Here is a 26,416-nt window from a genome sequence, read left to right as displayed (position 1 = left end):
TTGTACTACATAGGTTACAACTGGTGAATCGTTAATTTTATTACACACAAAATAACAACTTTCTTATGGCTATGGTAAAATAATATCATAATGGGAATCTTTACTAATAAAAATTATTTATAGCATCCTATTAAATGAGCAGAAACATAATTTATACCGTGTCCGGAAACATGTATGTACGCAGTTCGCCGTATCACACTTCACCGTGAAATGTTGTATCGGAAATATATAGCCGTATATTAAAGACCGTCCAACCTCTTTGGGTCGTTAGAGTACTGACATAAAATTCATGTCTAAATAAAACACGGTTCTTGTCGTTTTACACTTTACAGCAAGCCAGCAGCAAACAAATTTTGAAAATAGCTTAGGAAATAGATTAGGTTTGGTTTTCATTCTTGAATTCATGAATTTTGAAAATTGAATTAATGTTCATATTGAATTTAATAAAATTGGAGACCGTATAGTATACGGTCATTTCTTTCCGATAAGAAAGCTCACAGCAAACTGTCCCACGGTGAAATGTTTGACGTACAATTTACATGTAAGTAACTAATTTAGACAGTAAATTCAGAAAAATAAAATTAAATAATATATTATTATATAAGATGTACCTATATCAATTGAATAAAATTAATAAAAAAATATTTAAGTAATATTTAATTAATGCAATAATAACACATAATCAGTGCCTATAAGTATATCTATAGCATAGTGGAAGACAGATAATTGATTCTTTGGTTTTCTTATACAATATCATCCATAAATTATTCTGACATCATCTCGTTATTGATTCAATACAATAATTGAAGTCATTTACAAGTCACCCAGACAAATATACTTTATATAAACATAGTCGTCGATTCCGTGAGAGCTACCCTCCCTGCCAATTCCTGACTCTTTGATTCCTCCGAACGCCGCCTCAGTCATCGACATTATCCCTTCGTTGATTCCCACCATTCCGAACTCCAATTTCTTAGCTACGCGGAACACTCTTGCGATATCTTTGCTGTAGACGTAGCTGGCGAGTCCGCTAGAAGTTCCGTTGGCAATCTGAAGAGCCTCGGCTTCATCTTTAAATTTAATACAGCACACAACGGGCCCGAATATTTCTTCGTCGTAAACTTTCATTTCCGGAGTAATGTTTGTTAAAATTGTCGGCTCAAAAAATTTATCGCCGAATTTTAAAGCGGGTTTTCCACCCATAATGATTTTGGCACCCTTTTGAATAGCATCGTCGACGTGACGTTTCACCGACCGCATTTGTGCATCATTTATCAACGGGCCAATATTGACATTCTCTTCTTTCCCGTTACCCATGACTAGAGTTTTTTTAGCGCACTCACACAATTGTGAAACAAACTCGTCAAATATGTTTTCTTGGATCAAGAAACGGTTCGAGGCGACACACGTCTGACCACCGTTGCGGAATTTCGATGCCATCGCGCCTTGGATGGCTTTCGGCATGTCTGCATCAGAGAAAACGATAAACGGTGCATTACCACCGAGCTCTAGTCCTATTCGTTTAACGCCCGGAGCGCACTGCGCGTATAATATTTTTCCTACTGCAGTAGATCCGGTGAATGAAATTCCGGCGATTGAAGGACTCTGACAAAGAAGTTTACCAATAGCCGGAGCATTGGCTCTGTTGCTGGTGACCACATTGATAACTCCTCTAGGTATCCCGGCTTCAGCGGCGAGCTCGGCCATCGCTAACGCTGTCAACGGAGTGTCCTCGGCGGGCTTAATAACGCATGTGCAACCGGCCGCTAGAGACGCACTCGCTTTACGAGCGATCATAGCGTGTGGAAAATTCCACGGAGTAATCAAAGCGACCGGCCCGATCGGTTGACGCGTCAACAGAATGTTTTTACTCGCAGCAGGGCTTGGAACGATTTCTCCGTTGATTCTTCTGGCCTCTTCGGAAAACCACTCGATGAAAGAATTTCCGTAATTCACTTCGCCTACAGATTCTTTGATCGGCTTTCCGGATTCGGCGCTTAAAATGGCGGCGACGTCGTTTTGATTCTCGACTAGCAAATTATACCACTTTCTCAAGAGGTTAGAGCGCTCCTTCGCCGAGGTGTCCTGCCAAGATTTGAACGCCTCCGAAGCCGCGTCTATGGCTTTCTGAGTGTCCTCCGCGTCCATGTCGGGGACCTTGGCCACGACGGAATTATCCGCGGGGTTCATCACGTCGAATGTGGCCCCGAGCCTCGCGTCCACCCATGCCCCGTTCACGAACGCTTGCTGTCGTAAAAGTCGCATAGTTCGCCTCGATACATAGGCCACACGAGAAATACTGCGGTAAATCAGGCCGGTCGAGAACATTTTTAACGTTTTACAAGTAAAATAAACAGTTTCTTAGCACACTGATACTACACAATCAATTAATTATAATCTTTATTAAAGCCAATTTAAACATCTCCCGCTTGAAGAAATGTCAATTATTCAAGGTCAGTGTTACCTGCGAACAACGTGAACTAGGCAACAGACAAACAGGTTTGACAAGCATACCTACATAAAACGAATATATCATCAGTTTATTACTATTTTCATAACATTTTTCTCATTATTTCTTAAATATTTTAAAATTTCTAAATACTTATTTATAGCTTGATAAAATTCAAAACGTATCCGTTTTAAAAATAATAAATAAAAGAATTTTCAATTACTATTTGTTTTTCGTGTAGTGTCACCTTGGAAAGATCATGCGCCATTTTACGCGTGAGTACGAAATTGATTGCTTGTTTCATCTATACAGCTACTGAAAAACAGAGATAGCTATATACTCGATTGTCTGATATGATTTGTCCGGTGAAATGCTATTTGCCGAGCAACTTCACGTTATTCTCGTTTGACAGCTTATATCAGTCGGTTGTATTTTTCAGTGTGAAAACAATAGTAAATTTTATCACACAAATATGGAAAGAGAGCTCGATAAAGTGATGGAGGAGGCTACAAACACTCCCGGCGTGACAGGATGTCTTTTCGCCGATCACCAAGGCCTCTGTTTAGCTGCTAAAGGAAAGGCGCACGTAGATTCCGCTGGTATTATTGTCGCTATTTCTGAACAAAGCTGCAAACTTCAACCAAATTTGAAACCGCCAGTCATCAATCTAGAAACGGACAAAACTCAATGCATCATCCAGAGGCATGGTACAATCACGGGGGCAATATTTAAGCAAACTGCGTAGCTATAAATATTTATAAGTTGAGTGTTAAAATTATGTTATATTCAAATGTTTTTTGATGCCTGTTCAGACAAAATTGTTTCAAAATGTTATCGTGTATTGAAATATAATTAAGATTAGGTTTTAAGTATTGGAATGATTGATAAGGGAAGCGAAGAACAGAACTGTTAATGTAATAATATAGTCACTAAATAAATGTATTTTATAAATCAACCTTCAGACTTATTAACCTAAAAACATTTCGTAAATTATTATTATGTGTAATCTTAGGGTTGTCTTAAATAATTTATGTGAGTACCTATATAATATTATCTTACCTATTATGATATACCTACTTCGTTTAAAATCAAAACTCGCAACCATAAAAATAATAGACGTAGACGATTATAGTGACAGAGATAAATGATGAAAATAAGTAAATCAAATTCCTCAAGGCGGTGTTATGTGAATAATTTACAATAATAACATAAATAATTATCATTGTTATCGCGGTATAATTTTATCCAAAACTGTGGAAATGTTTGTATCGAGTACCTATTGACAATGAAAAATTATTCGTGGTTTCAGTTTCCATTGCAAGATGTCGCGACACTGTCGGAAAAAAGAAAATTCGTTAATGTCATGCTTTACATTACCCGCAAGAGAGGGCAGTAGATCACTGCTTGAAAAAATAAATAAATTGTATGTACATACAATATGCACTAGCTATAATAATTATGGTAACTTACGTATTTTTAATTTCGATTCCGATTCCGGGATTAGTGAAAATAAATATGAAATTTTTCACAATATTTTTAAGATCTACCGCGTTTGCTTACAATGTCGTCGGTCCCGGTGGTCTGGTAAATTCACATGTTGTTTTTAAAGCTGTCTGCTCCATAATAACTAATAGATTGAACAAGTGGATAACATCCATTTATCGTAAAAACAAAAATCTGTTAATGCAACGTCCACCCTGTGGAGGCCCAAATATTTATTATGATTTTCTTAGGATCGGACATGGTAAAAAATCTATACCTTACATATTTTTAACATTTAAATATTTTTTTGTTATTATTCAAACAACCAGATAATAATGTCTCTTACATTTCATATAAAGAGACAAAAACTACGTCAATTAGAACTATCTCGTATATTTTTTAAAAAACCACAGGAAACAAAAATAATGGGACGTGGGTTGCCTTTTGGGTGAGTCCGTAATAAGATTTAAACCTCAAAAGTGGAGAAATTGGTAATATTCGACGACACTTTTGCGGTTTTTCTTGTCTAACTGTCATAATCTAATAAATCTAGTCCGGCTTCAAAGCCTAGGACCATGGCGACTAACTTTCATATTTCTGAATCACTAATCTTTTCTTTCGATATTAATATTTTTAATTTAAAGCTGTCACTTTCTTTAATATATATTATAGAGGTACGTATAAGGAAAGTGAACTAAGCACAGCCAAGAAAGTTGAAGTTGGTAACTAACTACTAATGACCGGATTTTCATTTCAATGTGGCCAAAAAAAATGTAAAGAAATATACTTACTTATAACACTGTTTCTGTTTATAAAACCAATTATGTTTCACCAAGTCATTCCGACCTCTGTTGACATTAATACAAGTGAGTTTAATCGACATTCACTGATGGTGTTTTTTTTTTAAATTTATTTTCCGTTCCCCGGACCCTCATGGGCAGCTTTATGGTAAATTTGGCCCTGTAAGTATATAAATGCAAACAAATCTAAGTAATTGGGACTGTGTTTCTCCCGAAAAATGACGACAGGATGCCCATCATCATCATCGCTGGCTCTAAAATAAATTCATTGTAGATATGTAGGTGGACAAAATTTGAGATTAAGGGAAGTTACCCCTTTGTATTTACCACTCAGAATTATTATCAAGACAACATTATTAATTGTATCAGTCATTTATTGTCTAACATCAAATTTCTAAAGGTACCTACCTACCTACATAATATTTAAAATTACTAAAACCACAAATAAACAATAATATTATACCGGCTAGATAAGATTGTTCCCACAAAAATGGTATCATTAATTACACGATCATTAATGAAACATTATTTTGAACATGACTAATCTGTGATTCAACATAAGGTTGTCCTACTTCCTAGATGTCCATTTTTGTTATAAAGTGGGAAGTGACGCTGAAAGTTCCGAGCAATATAAAAAACATCCAAATTTCACTTGTAAAATAAAATCATTAGATTTTTGCGTTAGGTCTCGTTTTCGCTAACGTGCTCGCAAAATTATTTATTTTCTTATGTGGGCCTCCACCAATCCATGGCTACATTGTGTTTTAGAGTAAATAGCCAGTGACGTCCCGTGGGCGTAGGCAGATCAGCGCCGCTTGGGGGCGGCAGTTACTCGAAGGGGGGCAAATCGAAGAAAATCATTTGGTATATATAGAAATAGCTACCTAAACTTAGTAATAACGAAAATATCTTTCCATTAAAAAAATCAACTCACTGGTTCTGTCGGGTTCGCGATATCTAGTTTACTTCCGTTGCCCTTCGACGTCTTTCGACGACCAGAAACGACACGTGCAGATTTGCGAACAATTAGTCTGATATTTTGTTAGTAATGTATCCATACAACCCATTTCTTAGATATTGGACTCATGAAAGGATGAATAAAAAAATGAGGCGGCATTTTATCTAGGGACTTCACCGTAAATAGTTATAATAAAACAATGTCCCATACGATAGTGCAGATATTGCCGGACAAAAAAATACTGACATTTTAAAGATTCTGTTGCTATTTTTTAATTAATTTTAACATTACATTTTTTTAAAAATTGTTAAAAATTGTAGTATTTCCGAGCGTGCAATGAAAATTTTTCCGAATTTCAAAATCGTAGAATTTTGGCGTAGACATGGCCCACACATCCTGAAGCGCCCCCCCCCCCTACCTATCGCTAAGGTTAAAGGCAGTTTTACGTAGGTTCCTACATAATTTCATAAATTGGACGTGTTTTAAAATATAAATTTAAATGTAATATTGTTTCGTTGTGAATGTTTTCATTTCGAATGTTTCGCCAATGGTAATAATTGTATTACACGGTAGGTAGGTAAATTTTATTTAAAAAAGCTTTTAAGTTGGTAAACACTAGAGCGGATGTTGCTTTTTGTTATTGCGGGTAAGTTGGCGTCGAGCGAGGGCACTATTCTCGTAAATTTTAAACAAAACCGACTCATACGAATTTTTAATCACAATTTAGTATCGGATAAACGATTAGAATAACGACAATATTTAGTTCAACTTTTGTCCGATGGACAATTTACATAAGTTCACATTTAGAAACCGTCTGATTATTTAATCAAAATATCTGGAGCATACGAGTCGCATGATGCGACCCTGAACTACTGAATCATCAGCGAATTCATCGGAGCATGCAAGTACCTGACTGCTACCAATAATAATCGCATGGCTTCCCAAATAAAACGGCCGATAACCTCCTACATATAATTAATATTGACAAGTTGAGTTGCTTATTTATACGCACAATCCTTAATGTTATTTAAAAAATATACTAAGTAGTCCAGTGGCGAAGGGTGACTTTTGGAAAGAGGTAGGCTGTGGAGATCTGATAAAAAGAGCACACTTGTCAGGTATACTTACGAGAATAGTACGATATTTATTACTAATGAATAGGTACACACTAGTAAATGACAACGACACACTAATTCAATGAAACTTCAAAAACTCATTGACGACATAAAAATGAGCGATGTGTTTAAATTACGTATTTTTCAAAACATGTATACCCATGAAAAATCATTAGATAAAATTTATTTTTATTTATAAAAACAATCTATACTTACTTATTTATTAATATTCGATTTAACGCCGTTGAAATTATTTTTTTAATTATCTAATTATTAATGATTCTGGACAAAGTGCGCAGTCGTGACAACATTATGATGCGCGAATGTTTTAGGCTCTGCGATAGGAGCTTACCTTATTTCGTACAAATCAGCAGACTTGCTGAGGTTACGAGACGTAAAGTCCATACGAAAAAAATTCAGAATTATTTCACACAATGTGTCATAATCGGAGATTTATTTACATCGAGTGTCGCGGCATTTATTATTTATTTAAGGCGCGCTGTGGTATATTTTTTAATACCTTTGCAATTATTTTGTAAACTGTAATACTGTAATATATTCCTACATATACGACATCTCTCGTTGGCAAAATAAATTATTTTTATATAACATAAAATAATGACGTGATTAAGTAAATAAATATGTCAATATGCAATTCAAAAATATTTTTCTTAAGAAGGTAGGCTTTAAATAATCGCCTAGTATGGAGTCTTCGCCACTGCTAAGTACCTATTAAATATATATATTCATACGACATTAATTTAAATAAGTTTTTATTCCACAAATATTATAAAACGATATAATTTCAAAGCCCGCATCATTGATGGTACATATCTAAAAAAACCTCTTTGATTAAAATAATTTATTCAGAGATGGGAAATATTCAGATAATGATAATAATATTCATTTTACCTAGTATGATAATTTATTTGATTAGTGACACACATTACAAACATCAATTTGTTGATTAGAAAAAAAAATACATAACTTACTATGTAGGTGGTGAATATTACAGATAAAACACTGATTCATTTCTCAATTCGAAATAAACATATCAATGTCTCATAAATGCAACGTTTTCATAATGTATTATTCGTCTATATTCTAATTAAATTACCTGTGTAAAGTTGCAATTACTTCGCTATTTCCAATATTTCCTACTACGCATATGGTCCACGCTGTAGCGTTTTATATGAAATAATTGCGTGCGTCCGCAAAACGCATAATATGCGAAATAACTCCATATTTTATGACAATACACGTGCATTGAACGTAATGGCGGAACTGGATAAATCTAGACGTATTCTATGCATGTCCAACTTCACGTAAGATGTGGCCTGTGTTCTACATTCTCATTATTCAACTTTATCAAACGTATTATGTGTTACAAATTCAACAGTAATGCTTGTTTTTCACCGTCACAAAGAAATACTCATTTTCCCATTGGTCATCCTCTTTTGGGACTTCAATGCGAACCTCGTGGTTAATTTAAAAACGATTTTCATGTAAGCTTACCAAAAAAAGAAAAATAGGAATTATCTGGAACACTTCCCCTTCAAAATGTCAAGGAAATCATACTATTACAACTGAATGTAGGTTGAATATTTTTAAATTTTCATCACCTATCCATTTCCTGAGCGTGTTGTGCGATATGTTACATCCATGGCCCCCACATCCTCAACCGAGCCCTCAGGCTAGGATGTTTGGCGGGCCCCCCTACCTATCGCTAAAGGTAAAGGCAGTGTGACGCACTACAGTAGCGTTTTCCATGGTGTACGCGGTAAAATTAAGGTGTATTTTTAGCGATTTTTTGTATTTTTAATATGTACATCCATTTGAATTATGGAGTTGTCGAGTATCGGCACACAGTTAAAAACTGCATCGTACAATCAAATATTTTAATTATTAATAATTATTTAACTAAAATAGCGCCGCAGTCGACTTTTTTTACTATTAGAGCAAATTTGTGGTCTTTGTTTATCTCACTTATCGGTCGACTCATCACGCCGGGCCCTTCCTGAGTACGGACCCCTAGGCTAGAACCCTGTCAGCCTAGGGGCCATGGTTACATTCCTCAAGAAAGAAGGCAAAGGACTCAGATGAAAAGATTCTAAGAGTGGTATGATGGTTTTCTCCTTACCGAAGACTAGATTTCTGTGTGGCTCATGAGCAGCATGCACTGCTGTTTCGTTCAAAGACCGAAGGTAATTTATAAGGTGATTCTTCAGGGATGTGTTTAGACTAAATGGCGAGAAAATGACCAAGAAACAATAAAGCTTTCACGAAAGTTAAAGTATTAGAGTTTATTAAACAGAATGCAAGTACAGAGACATATAAGCGTTACAGACAAAGGGCGCGAACGCGTTCCGCTTTTTATAATATAATTTGGTGATATTATTATAATACAAATAGTTTATTGACTTCTCGTGTATGTTATTCGGGTGCGGGTCCATAGTCATATGACCGTCTGTTAGCCCATACTTGTATTTATCAAGTTAGTATACTTCTTTATGTATGGCATCATCTTGTATAGATATTATTTATAAGCCCTTATCAACATGTAAAGTTTGGTATGTATAACATACTCTGAAACTAGGGAGGTCATGACAGATCGACCAAAATCCATCCGGCAATCGACGCTTTGGATATTTCTAACGAAAACATACAATCTAAGTGGATACATGAAGTTTTTGCGAATTTTCTCGTAAATTCTGATTTGAAAATAACATTAAGAAAAAGATTTTTGTTAATATGTAATAAAAATGCACTTGAGACTTTAGTCTTGAAAGTAATGACGTTATTTATTGAACACGAGTGCTTCCTATTATCAGTCTTTTAGAAAACATACTTGCTAATCATACCACAGATACATTAACATCAGATGAAGTGGTTTTATTTTCAATTCAGCAGTCATAATATTTTTTAAATGTTTTCACAACACATACACACTCATAACCAGGGCCCTCATATCGAAAAAAGTATTGATACCTGCGCATCTATTCTATACACAAGGCTGCTATCAGCAGATGGTTTATCATATGTATGTATTGAGGTATTATAATTGTTACAATAAGTTAACCGTCCAAACTGTTAAAACTGTCTATCTCGCTCTAAAAGTTAACATAGCCAAGAGAAGTGCTGTTAAAACATAGCACTTTTTGACGGTTAACTTATTGTAACAATTAACCTCATCAATACATATAATATATATGATAAACTATCCTCGATAGCAGCCTTGTGTATAGAACAGATGAGCTAGTATTGGTATCATAATTATTATCATCATCAGCCTGAATCTATCCACTGCAGTATGAAGGCCTCTCCAAGCTGATTCCACTTCTCTCGGTCCTGTGCGTTGCGTTGCCACGTACTTCCGCAGAACTTTATTATTTCATCGATCCAGCGGCCTCTAGGTCTACCTTGCGGACGTTTTGTACCTCTTGGATACCACTGGATGACTATATTTATCCAACGATTATACGGTATCATAATAATAATATAAAAGTAGATATCAAAACTTTTTAATTTTATAAAAATGCAATATTTTCATGAAAACCAATAATCATGATACTGACATTATATCAAATGTATATTATAGTGCACTATAAAAAAAAATATTAACAGCAAAAACTTTTGAATAAAGTATTGGTCTTATCTCACCCCGTTTCACGGTACAAACTTATTTACGTCGTTAGTGGCTATACCTCAGTTGAGGCATGATCTAAAAAGATCGTGGCTAGGCGATGCGCGGATTGCGGGTCGCGGGTGCAAATGACGCATGCCGAACGAAATATAATTCGTCATATAAATCCAACAGGTGTCCATTTAATGTTCTTCTTGCCGACGACTTGCTCCTGCTTCTTGGGGTGACGAGCCGACCGGCACTTGAGCGTGCAGCCACGGACGCCTTGGGAAAAATCCTTAATTGGGGGTTGCTGAACAAGCTGACCTTTGCCCCGAGCAAGACGGAAGCTGTCCTCCTCAGGGGTAGTTCTCGGGTCAACATAACTCGACGGCCGCCCACGGTTCGTTTTGGCCAGACCTCAGTGCGTTTCTCCGAAAGGGTTACGTAACTGGGAGTAATTCTTGATGACAAGCTGTCTTTCGTTCACCACGCCAAGACGGCCGTCTCTAAGGCCAATTCGGCCTATCAGAGAATGGCCCGAATGGCGGGCAGCAATTGGGGACTTAAGCCTAGAGCCCTTAAGGTTGCATACGGCGCAATTTTCATGGGAATTGCCGGTTACGCCTCCAGCATTTGGCATTCCCGAGTAAACTCCTTAACTCTCGTGAGACGCGCACTTCTAAGCGGGCGGCGACTTGCGCTGATCTCGCTTACCAAAGCCTACCGCACAACTTCTACTGACGCGCTTGCCGTACTCGCGGGGGTGCTACCCCTCGATCTGCATGTCCAAGTCAGAGGATCGATCACCCTCCTCTTGAGGGGGATCAGCACAACACTCGCCGGTGTCCATCCGACACCACCGCAGAGATCCGAGGACGTTCCTTACAGGAAGACTGTAAGTGACATTGTGTACAAGACCGCATTTGCGGCATGGCAGGCGAGGTGGACCGCCTCCCCCAAGGGGCGGTACACTTACCGTTTTTTTCCAGACGTATTCTGCAGGCACCAAACTAGAAGACTCCAACCTTCGCACTGGATTAGCCAGTTCCTCACCGGCCATGGCAACTTCGCCGCCAGACTCCATGAGTTTGGCTTGATAGTAGATGGGCCGGGTTGTACCTGCGGGCATGACCACCAAGATGTTGAACACATCCTCTGGGATTGCCCGCTTATGGAATTCGAACGAGTGGAGCTGTTTGCCAAGGTCCGTCCTCACACGGGCCCAATTGGTCATGGAGATCTGGTAGCAACCGAGGCCAACTTTGCGGCATTTGAGAAATTTGCAGCGTCGTATGGGGAGCGGGATAGTCCCGACTCTTCTGTAGACTCATCCATTTCAATTCGTGACACTCAGTATGCGGGTACACAAAGCGCTTAACGTCAGCGGACAGCAGAGCCAGTCCAAAAAACAAAAATTTTCTTTTTCAACTTTCTTCTTTAAGCACTACGGTGCATGGTTGCAGCATCAGTCCCGTGCGGCTCCGTCTCGGGACAGAATGATCACTTAAAATCACTTCTTTCAGGCACGTTTAAAGCGTCATAAAAAGCGGCCGTGCATATCCACGGTTGTGCATATATGACGGGTGGTGGTGGGCACTTTATTCTATTAGTAGCAATAATAATATATTCATTGACATGTTTTCTTTTTCAAGTAAATTTAAGTAAATTGAAATTCAAGTAAAAGAATAATATTCAACGAATAATTCACAATATTTAAGAATGTAACATTATGTTTATTGAATATACATAATTTGAAAGTATTGTAAGAAAAATTCGTCTCAATTACTTAGATAAGATTCATATGGCATAGATTCAGGTGCAGGTTCGAATCCTGCTGGGTATCGTATTTTTTTCACAAAATTTTTTTTCTATTGGTTATATATTTCTCACAAGTGTTTTCAAATTATTTTATTAAATACTCGTAGTATTGAAATTTAATAATAATGATGCATATTTCTCACAAACTGAGCGTAAAATATTACCCAAAGCATAACAAAATTCATGCATTTATAATCTTGTAAGTAGGTATTGTGATCTATAAAATAATGAGTCTGTTCACGTGAATAAATTTAATTAAATACGATGTTTTTATAATTTATACAAAATAAAAATAATTATTACTCGTTGAATGTAAGAACAGATATTTATTTGGAAAATTTTATTAATATTGTTTTTATGTTATGGAACCTCAAAATCAGTCAGTGTGTCGGGCCTCTCTGCGTCACTAAACGCGCCACTGGAGTAAACTAATTATTGTGAGGCGCAATGGCGAAATGGATATTTCACATATAAGCAGCGCTCGAAATGGAAAAGTTTACGAACCGGAGCGTTTGACAATTTTCTGAAGATAATTAACATAGTTATCAAATTTAATCTGCATTTTATAAAAAATAAGTGTGTTGGCTTTTTTTGATCATGGCTTATCAATCAGCTCAGTCAAATTATTTTTTTCACGAGACGTAGCGATAATTTTACCGATTCCACGAAGCGGAACAGCGCTCCGGTGCACTCCGGTTCATTTCGAGCCCTGCATATAAGTAAGGTAGACAATAATATGGCCATAGACTACATTTTCCGAGTATCAGAATATAATTATGTAAAACCAATGGGAACGTAGAAAAATAGAGTTTCTTAAAGATTTCTAGGGGATTACCAGTTACAACCCCAATCTTCTAAGTTTTTGAACGTACTTTGATAAATGGACTTTCCGGCAAAAATACTGGACACACTCGCCTCTTCTAGTGTAGGTATATAATATTATATTGATCACTGATAACGTTTTAATATTAATTATAGTTTTTTTTTAATTTGACATAGTTAACAGTTAAAATCCTTGCCTACAACGATAAAAATGCAGTAATTCTATTAGACTTAGTACCTAATTGTAGCATGAATAATCTTAATTTTAATAATAGAAATATTCAATAAGCCCACAAGGTAATTATTTATAATTAGTACCTAGATAACATATATTTTTTGCTATATTAACATATTTTATTATAATATATACCTGCCAACATATTATTTACTTTCCAACAAGCAAGCTTTTAAATGCGCAAAACGTTTCAATATGTTCGGAGAATGAATATGTACTAACACCCTCTTTTTATGATAGTACCCATCTGGCGCTCCCCGCGCGCTATCGGTAATAAGCCGATTCATCACATATTTCGGTTTACGCTTAAGTCACATACACAGAACCCATTCACTCTCATTTTAACTTTCAATAGTGTTTTGAATTTAGTTTCGACCTCCCTGTCGAAGCAAGAAGACGCATTCTTCACTAAATACTTTTCCCAACACGCACTATGTAATCTAACATTATATTATTATTATACTCACCCCTTTGTAATTTCTACTGTACCTACCTAAATAAATTGGTTCAGCAAAACACTTTTCATTCTGAAGTAACCCCCCCCCCCCCCCTCCCCCAGCAAAAACGTTCCACCCTTCTCTCCTGCAATTCCTACCCGTTTTCGTCCGAAGCCAAAGGGGGGTTTGTTAGCATCTATTTTATTGATAAACGCTCTAGTTTCATTGGCGATCAAAAGATAGTTCCCAATTAATTTCAATTTGCTAAAGGTGCATTTAATCGTTGCTTCCGAAGCTGTTTTGTAAATTGGTGGTGGTACTAAATTGTTTCTGATTCTCGGCATATGAAAATTGAAAATTTCAATTTTTTTTTACATTTTACGAAGCTCTTGTTATACGTCGGGGGTCGCTACGTACATGTTACGGTGACCACCCGACATTCATTTAGGGTTTTAAGAGGAGAGTCTTTTAGGTCAGTATTTATTTATCCTGAAGGGGACAAATTATATAGAAAAAGTTTTCAACTTTCATTCTTAACGGATTTTTTTTAAGGATATAAAATCGGAAAATGGCAACCATTTAGCTGTATGGTAAATCCAGGTCTGTACATATAAAGGGTTAAGTATTATAATAAGTATATACTAATCATCTTTCTCAATAAGTTGATTGTGTCACAAGCTGTATAATGTGTTTCATCGTCTTGTTGGAACTACAATTCGTCCAGATTAAAATCATCTAATTAATGCCAGAAAAAATCAGTAATCACATTTCTGTAGCATTCTCCATTGACAGTAACTGCATTGCCAATTTCGTATTCAAAAAAATTAGGCCCAGCTACACACATGCATACCATAAACCATACCAAACTGTTAATTTTTCAAGAATAGCACATGTGGGTTTTCTTTATTCCAAATGCGACAATATTGTGCTTATTTACGAAGCCGTTTAACTAAAAATGAGCTTCTTCGCTGAAGATGATTCTTTCATTAAATAGGTAATGGGTCTGTTTGTCAAAATTTCGATGCACCAAATGGTCATTCGATTTAATTCAAATGCAAATCTTTATAGAGAATAATCCATGCAGTGCCATAAGAAAGCCGAAGATCTTGAGAACTACGTCCACACTTTGATTCGCAACATCAATATGTTCAGCAGTACATTTATGTTTTTAACGTTTGACGTTTTGGATTTTTAGCATCACAAACATTGCCATTTGACTCAAATTTTCCTAATTAAATTACGAATAGAAAGTTCTGTAGGCCGATTATTCTGACCATAAATTTCACGTAAGAATTTCCGAAGCATAGCTCGAATAGCTTCATTATTGTTATAATAAATTTTAAATATTTTTATATGCTGTAGGTACAACTGTGTAGGTATTTTTCCATAATGATATGGCAAACAATACTGAACACAAAATGTCAATTTTTTGGGGAATCAGAAAAAAATGGCTATTATGACGTAAAAATCTATAGTATTAATTTGATAACCTTTTATAATTAAAAGAATGCCTCGTCCAAAATAAGCTATCATTATTCATAATATCACCTTGAGATATTCCCAGAATAACTTCATGTAACCACTGACGTAAAACTGCGACTAGGTAGGTTTTTATTAATTTAATTTAACAAGACAATGTCTTGCATCACCATCTTAAATCCAAGAAGACAATAAGCAATATAATACTTCTTGACATATTTCTCATTATATAGACACAAGAGAAACTCTTAAGCATATTGTTCACAAAAGTAGAGATAACACAACATTATAAACATGTTATTCAAATATTATAAAAAAGTTATTTTAAAACTGTCAATATACGTTCACAAATAAAATGGAGGCCAGCTAAGTCGGACAATAAATTATTAATCTGAACGGAATTCGTAAATAAACAATAAATTATTACCTACCGGTACCTTCTAATAATCACTTATCATGTTTAATTTATTCTTAAGGTTGGTGAAAGTGTAACAACTTAACAACACTGACATCGATGTTACTGACATGATCGTTTATTTTACTGACAATGTTTTTTCGAAAGTTTTTGTTGGTACCTACTTCAATATCATTTTTAAAACGCCAGTGAAGCAATATTTAGATTCGTAATTTACACATCATTAAATTTTAATATTATTGTTTTACGTCAACGTTGTGTGTGAATGGTGTGACGACAAATCATTATGTAGTACGGTATTGCCATATTTTTCGATGTTGATTATAGTACAAAGGCGTAAAAATTATAGTATCTCTGTAAAAAATATAGTACAGTAACATTTTTCGGCTTTAATCCTTTAAAATTGTAGTATTTTGGCATATTTGGCGTAAAATTATAGTATGTATTTTACATTTTTTGCAGAATCAAAATTATAGTATTGTACTATAATTATAGTACGGTTAGCAACACTGACCTAGTACCAAAATACATAGGTAGGTATTACATACAATTAAAAAAAAACAAAATAATATGTTTTCTATGAAGTTTTTTGATACATGGCCTAGTGTAATGTTACAGTAATTCTACTAGGTGCATTTAATGGTAGAATACGAAGCATGCAAGATAATACGATGTATTGATAAAGAAATATAAATATTTTTCATTTAAATGCAAAGATAAACACTTTTTTACGACGATTAAAACAACTGTTATAAAAGGTTCGTTCGTTGAACCATCTCATCTTGCAGTGGCGAAGACTCCATACTATGCGATTATTTAAAGCCTACCTTCTTCAGAAAAATAATTTTTATTTTCATGTTGACGTATTTATATAATCACTTAATAATAATATATTCAATATGCCCAAAGACATCTATCGTATAATTGTCATAATTTTACGAACTTTTCCCATATTTCAATAAGCACCATCTATGGCATCTCTAGAAAGTTTAAAAAAATAGAACACACCGCGTTTCGCTTCACATATTGTATTGGATTATTTTCGCGTGAAACGACGGGTTTTTCAATATGAAGTTTTTTTCTCATTATTTCAAAATGTCTGGCGTCCCGCATACAAATGTACAAGCTGTTTCGTTACCGCTTACGTTGCGAGAGCACATTTATTCAAAATAATTAATAAGATAATTTAAAAAATAATTTCTATAGGATTCAATCACATAAATATGTATTGATTGTTGTGAAAAATATAAAATAATTTATCTCGTGATTTTTATTTATTTATTAGTTCACTCATTAGACAATTTAGATATTTGATATTGTACCTACCTAAGTCCGTGTTTTAAATATATAAGTATTTTAAAATGTCTAGTTTTACGGGTTAAATTATAAATTGTTATGGAACATAATGTATACACAACAACGGATATTTTCAAAGATACTATATTTTACAAAGGTAATATATTTTTAGCGTATGTTACGTTTATAAATGTTTAGGAAAATACATAAATAATTCAAACTAATTGCTTATTTTCATTAAATAATTATAACAAACCAATTAAGCTTTTGAAATTTCTTCGTTTTAGCGTACCTATTCATCAGTAGTAATATTAGGTTATCTTCTTATTTCCCGCAAATATATCTGACAAGCATGGTTACTCCCACAGCCTACCTCTTTCAAAAAGTCACCCTTCGCCACTGTCCTCTTGTTATTAAATGATTATTTTTTATCATTATAATGTAGTTTAGTTAATTCTTTAAAATGTAACATGATACTTATGAATTATTCATAATTTATTAATATTTTATTTTCAATATATCGAAGGTTCTGTGGATATACGTGGCAGCAAAGAACAAGTCACCGGAAGAAGTGGAGGGAGCTCAGGGAGACCTTTATCCAACAGCAGATCGACACCGGTTGATGATGATGATATCTAGTTTCAATATTGTGACTAAACTGAAAGAAGATTCGATTTAAATATTATATAGGTATATTTATGTTGCATTGTTACAAACATTTATTTTATTTTTATGTTTCCTTTTAAATTATATTATGCCGGGTACTCATTACCGAGTCGTAACTGTGACCGTTGCAGATACACGCCAAATACTTAGTTCGCGAGCACAGAACAGATAATAAATAGAAATCGATAGGCTATATTCAATACGCCGCATGTTGATGCAGGGTTTTTGAATGTGTGAGTGTCCTACGAAAATGAAGCACGCATAATGTACGTGCAGTAGTGTGTGTAATACACCAACATTAAATAAGCGTAAATGCAGAAACCGAGAGCAGTTTTCAGTATTCGACGTACAACGTATTCTTGATACTTGTGTGAGTTTAACCCGGATTCTTCCTTACTCGAGTCGGTTACCTACCCGTTAAGTTTTTCAGTTCCCATTATTTCTGAGTTCCCTGATCTAGAGTTTGGTTACAGTATCTGGAACGGTTACAGTACGGCTCGCTAATGAGTACCCGGCTTTATGTACTTTTGTTTATGTAAGTCACGAAACTAATATTTTAAGTCATTTTACCTATTACTAAGCTACAAACCAATATGCATCAATCGACATAATGTTTGCAAAGATTATAATACAAACACAAACTTCAATCCAAAATTATGTCAAGCTGACATATTAAATTAAATTTATTATTCAATCAATTTACACTGAAGCAAGTGACATAGAGGATTTCATGCTGTACGAAAGACACATAATGACCACGACGGTCGCTTGTCTGTATTGACTCGTGATAATGGTATAAATAAATAAATAACGTAGATATAAGGGCTTGAACAGAGAGAGAGCGGTCAGGCGTTCTGCGTTCCGCGTTCAGAGTTCTTTGTGTTTGTAATTCATCAAAACTGTGCACACAGCAGGCAGTCAGACCGTGACGGTCCACACACTACAAAGAACGCAGAACGCCTGACCGCTCTCTGCTGTTCAAGCCCTTAGAAATGAAAGGACTATATTTATTATTATAGGAACCTACCCAAAAATAAATTGAGATAATGATGTAATTAATTTAATCTAAACATTCGCTATAATAATATTATTCTATTGGTGACAATGGCATGACGATTGACTATTCGCTGAAACATTAAAATTACGCATACAATATGTTTTTTATAATATTACGGTTTTTTAGATTTATATATTATTATTATGATGTCACATAATATAATTTATCTTTACGATAATTGTGACTCACTGATATAATAATATTCGTATTAATTTATATATTATTTCTAAGAAAAGGAAGGAAGCTGTCGACCATATTTTTTCCTAATGATCATGGAATGTGACATATGGGAATAAATTCCATCACATATTCAGTAGGTAAATGAAGAGGATCTCATGAAATCATTTGACAATTTACCTACTTTTAAGTCCACTAAACCAGTACCTACAGTCCTACAAACTTATCTAAAGAACGGTCAAAATGGAACTACGAACGTAGTTTACCATTTGTAAACGTCATTCGAATGTCACATTCTGTCCAATTGCGAGTCTTGATTGGGCCGTTTTCGACTGTGGTTCCCCCATCCATTCTTCAGATAAGTTTGTAGGTTTGCACTATTCGTTATTAAATCATTTGTATGAAGTGCATAAATTTATAAGTATATTTTTCATATTATTTGCAATTGTACTGCGTCAAGAATTGGCAGTAACTTTCAACGCTAAACGTCGTTAAGGTAATTAGAAATAATAATATGTAATTATCTGCACTAGATTCCTATAATAAAGTCATACATATTATAATAATTAGATAGGTACATCCTCTAATCGAATTGAAAAACGTATTGGCCAAATAAAACTTTTTCAAATCTCTACAGAAGGAATTATTATTTCTCAGGGGTAGTTTTTTTAGATCTGTATAATATTATATAAATCCAGTGGCAGACAAAGGGTTTGAGAAATCCATAAAGTATAAAAATATGTCACTATTTTGGAATCCACAGAATTCAAGCAAATATGATAATATTATAGAGCGTTGGAGCGGAGCTCGGAGCAGGAGCACGGAGCACTTGAGCAATGCGATTTTACCCGGAGCTGGAGCACCAAAAATGTGTAGTGCTCCACTGCTCCGGTTGTTTTTTTTATTATTAAAATTTCGTCCTAAAATCCAATGAAAATAGTATATTTTGATACTTTGCAACCAATTTTGCAACACGGGAATTATTCTAAATATGGCAACAATGCTGAGTGATGAATAACCTCACTTTTTTGACAGAAGAGGCAAATAATGAGAGACGATTTGCTGCCGATTTATTTAATAGGATTAATAATGAAAATGACGATTATTTTAAAACTACTTATTTTTTTAAATTTGTATACATATGATATGTATTAAAACTTTTTACCAGGAGCGGAGCTGACCCTGGAGCGAAGCCGGAGCAAGCATTAGGTCCCGGAGCGGAGTTGGAACGGAGCAACTCAAAAAAGGGTCCGCTCCAACGCTCTGTAATATTATACATTTATTCCTACGCAAGACAAAATAATAAACCTTCATTTCGACTTAAAATCAAACAAATATTGTACATAAAATATTTTCTTGGATTATTGTTACATAGTGTCGATATAATAGTCATTAAAAAGCCGGTTTATGCCACCAAACGTTAAACGGCAGTATAACCAAGGAGTACAAAATTAGTGAGAATTGGCTTACTCTACTAGGTGTGGTATAATAGGAGGGATCTCGAGTGTGGAAAAATGTAAAACAACACTGTTAAAGAATTTGATATTTTGAATAATAATAATATGCATTAAATTTTGTCACCAAGTTTCAAAATATTGATCCACGGCGATGGCTTTTACATTTTATTGTTATGTGCGTGAAACTTACTATCCAACGGTATCTGACCTCTAGTTTACGAACATTTTCACGATAATACGCCGTTCTTCTCACCCCATTCATTAAATACACCCCTAATTAGAGGGTAATTAAAATTTTCATCATTAATTCGTCACTATACTCAGAGTACGTCCACTCAAATATTATGTTATCACTGTTATCAGTAATGCTATTGAACTAACCCTTGTCCCGCAAGTATTGATTTTAGAATAAAAATAGTGGTAGGTATATTATGAATTTAACCTGGGTGTGGTGAAAGTAATCGATATTGTTTCGAAATGAAAACAAACAAGTCCGTCTATTAGTTATCAAATATCATACAACTTATATATTATATTTATACTGTTATTAGTTATTGTTTATATATTTATATAAAGATCCCTTCTAAATTTTAAGCTACAGTATGTAAGCATACCTAAGAGAAAGTCAGTCGGATAGTGCCACGGAAAATATCCATACAGCCAAAAGTAAAGGAGTCTCAAACATTTCTTTTGGACTCTCTCCACCATAAGGCCATACTTCAACTGATGAGGGGCCCAAACGATGGACCCGCTCTCAAGTCTGCTTCTAACTAAGGAGTTATAGAGAATTTTTAGTGCCGTAACATCCGAAAAGACCCGAGAAGTACGCAAGACAAAGCCCAACATTTTTAGCGCCTTTTTTATAATGAATCAACGGGTCCCGAAGAAAGATAAAACGTCTCAAAAATAAAGTAGCTATATAATTCCAACAATTAATCACGACTAAGTTGTACACTCGTGAGATAGCAGTGCTGGAGTAGTGAGGTGTGGTATCGGTAGAGGCGCGCCCATATCCACGCGTGGTCTGTCAATGAAGTTGTTTTGTAATACTAGTATGGTAGGAATATAAACATACTTACTTATATGGATATTTTATTCCATGAAAATTAATATACACACTATTCCACATATCACGGTGCAGGTAATAAATACATTATTAAATACAAGTTTTCAGAGCAATTTTTAATTCGACATTCGTTTTGAAGCGTGGAGAAAAAAAAAACTACAATAAAGATTGTATATCTAAAGGCTCAACTTCAACTATTGTGTAAATGCGAATTATCCAATTGATGTTAATAAAATTGAGTTGTATTGTTAAATAGATAAGTACATTCTTCAAGTTAGTGCACTAGAAAACAGTCGTAATAAATAACACATCTGCTTTTGTAAAGAAACATAAACATAAGATCAGTGTTAAAACAAGTATCTTCATTTGTTTAGCATTATTATTTATAGCGATATTTTTTATCAATTATTAAAAAACCATTACAAAATTTTATATAAATTAAGTACTTACTTTCACAACGATTTCAATTTGGAAAAACATTGCTCAATTATAAATTCTAAATTCCAATGAAGATAATCTATAGGTGATTCGTCAAGTGTTTCTCTCATCTGACATCTTCTCAGAAGAAAGCACTCATTGGTGGCTGCTTTGTCTGCAAATAACGCCTACGTACTACCATGCTAATAAGTAACAGGTTTTTTGACCTCTGTCCTGGGCATCGACATATTTTGTGCTCTCAGGATGAATTTAATCTGTTAGGTACTTGATTTCTTCATTTAAGTCTTGTACTCTAAAATAGTTTATGCTGCCATTCGAATTTATTTTGTGAACTAATACAAATGAATAATTTATTAATTAGGTTAACATTCGAGCACAAATGAGTACAATAATATAAATCTAGTACAAAAAAATATGTTTAAACCAGTACAAACACTTAAATAGGCACGTACTACGGAAAAACTATTTATTTAATACATAATTTGCAATATAACCAATGGAAAACTTGAAAAAATACGACACCCAGCAGGAATCGAGCTTGCGTCTCTCGAGATTCGCGCCCACGCGCATTAGCCACAATGCTATAGGCATCTTATCTAATTAAGATGCATTTTAACTAATGGTTCGTACAATACTCTCTAGAGCGCTTTCTAAATTGAGTTACCTACTATAATATGTAAAAAAACATTTTTTGTACATAGGTATTTATTTATTACTACATATATTAATACAAGTGAATAATATCATTTGATCTAAATTCATGCGAGGTGGTCAGGCAAAGAGGCGTATTAGTATAATAAAAATTGCAAGTTATAAAATGTATACTCTAATGTCTAACGGGCAACCGATCTCGAGTATGGAAGAATATAGTATAAACTTAAACACGTGTCAAGATTACGCTTATCCTTCGTTCTGTTTATACACTGACGCTCATTCAATATTGATGGATTTGAAAGTTGCAACACACACTAGCACGTCTATAATGTGTGGTTCATTTTCGTAGGACACTCACGTTCAAAACCCTGCGTTAAAATGTAGTGTATTGGGGATTGGAATTGGAATTCTATTTATTTTATTAATCACTACTCTGTGGAAATCTGTCTCAATCACAATATGGTTGATTGTTTAATCCAAACTTTGTAAATACCGTCATATTTAAAAAAAAAAATAAGAGTTAAATTTATTGTAGTAAAACCTACATACTTAGTATAATTTTGAATTTGTTACCGTATTATACCAATCCAATAATATAACCGAATCTCTTTGATATAGGTACTTATTATTATTCCAAAAATATCATCGTCCTATAAATTTACATTTTCTTCATTTCGCCATGTTCACTCAACGTGATAGAATGTGGAAAGTGCACCAACACGTTTATTAATTCAAGTTATGTAGTTATTAATGTTAGATTCGTTTTATATTCTAGTCTGAATACTTAATTTAAGACAGTCTTTACATCGAGATGGATATTATTAGGTATCTAGTGATTATATTTCAAAACCGTCTATAGTCAGGCCGCGGTACTAAAAATGGCGAGTTATTATGGTAGTGCTGGTTATTGCGTAATTTAAAAATTTTATTTGATTTTCGATTGCATATTTATTAGCAATACGATAATAATAACGATTTATAAGCAATAACTACCATAATATAATATAATAATAAATACCTCACGAAATACTAAACATGAGGGGAAATGGAGTAAGTCTATTCTACCATCACCACAAGAGGTGCCCTGGTTTGTAGTCTCCTTTGACGAGGAATGAGCTTAAGTCAATACTGAGGCTAAGAACAGGGCATACAATGGGCAAAAGATTTGATGTCCTCATGGGAAGCGAATCGCAACTCTGCGATGAATGTCATGTTTTAGAGGACATTGTACATATACCACTACAATGCCCTAAATATGAACTTCACAGAGTACAGCTGCGAATTGCGGATATCTATGTTAATGTCGACGAATTGAAAGGTGTCCTGGCGGTGGGTAAGACGGAAGAGCTAGGAAAAATTGTAAAGTTATTTAACAGAATAGGAGTGAGGATCTGATCGACGGATCCCCTTCTAGAAGAGAAGAGGCGATATGACAGTGAGTCGCAGTCAAAGCCTCGGTAAAATCACAAAAAAAAAACAAATAAACAACATAATAACACAAGAACATTACAATATAATTCTGACCATAAAGAAAATTAACTGCAAACTTCACCTAAAAACTCTAATCGAGCCTTTTTTTATACCATAACCACAAATGCGAATATGTAAATAAGTCACTGTAATAATCTCTCTGAATCACCTTATACGAAAAAGTAAGGGCTTGGTTTGCAATGGATTAATTTAAAAAAAAACTAGCACTACGGACTTACCATCGAAATTCACGGTTCAGTTTCGTGCCGCGGCCTGAATACAACAGAAATCGTTCTACTACAATTATGAACTAATTATGAGTATGTTTTCTTTTTAATTTTATTTCTCAGCATTGTCTTTCTGAATCTCTTGAAAAGATCATAATAACAATGTAAATGAATCTGACGAAACTCGCATTTGTTGTGTAATTATAATCATTAGCTACTCAGAAAATTAATAGGTCCTATCGACCAAGGTTACTTAAACGAATTTGAATTATAATTCTAATTGATTTGAAACTATAATTTTGTGTATAATGATATGGAGGGGGGAAACTTATGCCATTTTGATGTTGTGGTTGATGCATTCAGTTTACTGATTATGATTAACACCTTAACATTATTTATTTGTTTTATTAGTATTTAAGGGTTGGTATATTTAATAACATTTATATTAAAATCCCAATACGTTACCCAGTTCAATCGTTTACGAGTAATGATAATAATTATGTAATGCGCTTACTGAATGTGTTAATAGTGAGTTTCTAATGTAGGTAGGTATCCACCACGAATTTTTACAAACACTTCAGATATTCAATTTTTGTTTTTATACTTCCTTCACATTAGTAATAATAATAATAATTTTACATTATATATTATCGTTTATTATATTATAAATAAACGATAATAATTAACTGAATTCTTTTTCAGTGTGTATTTACCATTGACGAGTGCATGTAGTGCCTAAAGATGCTAAAAGACGAAACCTGGGTCGCAAAAAAATACTTAAATGAAATAGTACAAAACTTAAATGAATCTAAATTTATTTCTTGGCCCTATACTACGAGGGTGGGTCAATAATTCCTTAGAAAAAAGCATTAAAACAGTTTTTATTTTTGTATTTTTTTTTTATTTCTCAACATAATCTCCTTGGAGCTCAATACACTTGGTAAGACGTTTCTCAATATTTTTTAAACCGTCAGAAAAATAAGTTGTCGGAAGGTCCTCAAAATAAGCATTTGTCCGATCGATGACTTCTTCATTTGAAAAAAAACGTTGTCCACTTAGCCATTTTTTTAAGTTTGGGAAAAGGAAAAAGTCACTGGGGGCTAAATCTGGCGAACACGGTGGGTGGTCGACCAATTCGAACTTCAATTCTTCAATTTTAGCCATTGATCGTAAACATGTATGAATACGGGCATTGTCCTGATGAAAGAGGATTTTTTTCCTGTTTAAATGAGGCCGTTTTTCTTAAATTTTGTTTTTTAGCTGGTCCAATAAAGATGCATAATAATCCCCTGTTATTTTTTTTCCTTTTTCCAAATAGTCAACGAAAATAATTTCACGTGCATCCCAAAATACAGTAGCCATAACCTTACCAGCTGATTTTACGGTTTTCGCCTTCTTTGGACATGGTTTGCCTTCGCAATCCACTGTTTTGACTGTTCTTTTGTCTCAGGAGTATAGTGGTGTATCCATGTTTTATATACAGTTACAAAGCGACGAAAAAATTCATCCGGATTGCGTTGCATGAGCGACAACAGGGCTTTAGAGGCCACCACCCTATTGCGTTTATTGTCGACTGTGAGCAAACGCGGCACCCATCTTGCAGAAATATTTTTCATGCCCAATTTGTCATGTAAAATAGAAATGACGCTACCTTTTGAGATCCCTGTAACCTCAATTATCTCACTCAACTTTAATCTTCGGTCACTTAACACCATATCGTGGATTTTATTGATCATTTCTGGTGTAGTCACCTCTACAGGACGTCCTGAGCGTGGTTCATCCTTTGTTGATGTACGACCACGTTTAAATTCATTTAACCAGTTATAAATAGTTGCAAGTGAAGGAGCAGATATGCCGTGAACTAAATCCAACTCATTTTTTATTTCCTTTGCTGTTAACCCTTTTATATTAAAATGTTTAATAACAGCTCTAAACTCAATTTTCTCCATTTTCCATTTTTCCATTTTCCACAAGCAATTTTTTTTAAATGTACGAGAAACACACAACAACCCGACCAATCTGATTGAAACTTTGCAGCATACTGAATCGGTAGTGCCGCTGCATGAAAACAAACCGCTTACAGTACTAGTCGCGCCACCTGTCGGCTTTTCTAAGGACTTATTGACCCACCCTCGTATTATAGGGACAAGTTGTTTGATGTATTCGATATAATTAAATTATTTTATAATAACGTAGGCGCCATAAGCACAGAGTGAAAGCGTTCACGTTTATGGTATTTGTGAAAACAGCTTGTGTGTTAGTAAACTGGAATA

The 26,416-nt window shown here is 34.6% G+C and overlaps 3 protein-coding genes and 1 long non-coding RNA gene across 5 annotated transcripts in view; 2 read left to right on the top strand and 2 right to left on the bottom strand.

Annotated features, from left to right (window-relative positions):
- stac (C2 and C2B_Munc13-like domain-containing protein staccato) overlaps positions 1-26,416 on the bottom strand; it is a 111,415-nt gene that overhangs the window by 50,328 nt on the left and 34,671 nt on the right. The gene's annotated exons all lie outside the window — the stretch shown is intronic.
- Positions 676-2,468, bottom strand: Ssadh (succinic semialdehyde dehydrogenase). The gene has a single exon (XM_085942190.1). It carries the CDS (start codon positions 2,326-2,328, stop codon positions 814-816), a length of 1,515 nt encoding a protein of 504 aa, XP_085798316.1. The 5' UTR covers positions 2,329-2,468; the 3' UTR covers positions 676-813.
- On the top strand, positions 2,834-3,404 carry Lamtor5 (Late endosomal/lysosomal adaptor, MAPK and MTOR activator 5). The gene has a single exon (XM_085942193.1). The coding sequence runs from the start codon at positions 2,922-2,924 to the stop codon at positions 3,192-3,194; it is 273 nt and encodes a 90-aa protein (XP_085798319.1). The 5' UTR covers positions 2,834-2,921; the 3' UTR covers positions 3,195-3,404.
- LOC147075856 (uncharacterized) overlaps positions 25,050-26,416 on the top strand; it is a 102,539-nt gene continuing 101,172 nt past the window's right edge. Inside the window, exon 1 of the long non-coding RNA XR_015069974.1 lies at positions 25,050-26,277. This is a non-coding gene — a long non-coding RNA (uncharacterized LOC147075856). The remainder of the gene's footprint in view (positions 26,278-26,416) is intronic.

Source organism: Rhyacophila brunnea, unplaced genomic scaffold (assembly GCF_057557595.1).
Source record: "Rhyacophila brunnea isolate RB1 unplaced genomic scaffold, BYU_Rbru_1.0 scaffold_14, whole genome shotgun sequence".
Lineage (NCBI taxonomy): Eukaryota > Metazoa > Arthropoda > Insecta > Trichoptera > Rhyacophilidae > Rhyacophila > Rhyacophila brunnea.
The sequence above is the reverse complement of the archived record's forward strand: the minus strand, read 5'-3'. Positions and strand labels throughout refer to the sequence as shown.

What these genes read in the sequence shown, in the direction of transcription:
- Ssadh (XM_085942190.1), bottom strand. Translation starts at nt 2,328, where the DNA reads ATGTTCTCGACCGGCCTGATTTACCGCAGTATTTCTCGTGTGGCCTAT.
- Lamtor5 (XM_085942193.1), top strand. Translation starts at nt 2,922, where the DNA reads ATGGAAAGAGAGCTCGATAAAGTGATGGAGGAGGCTACAAACACTCCC.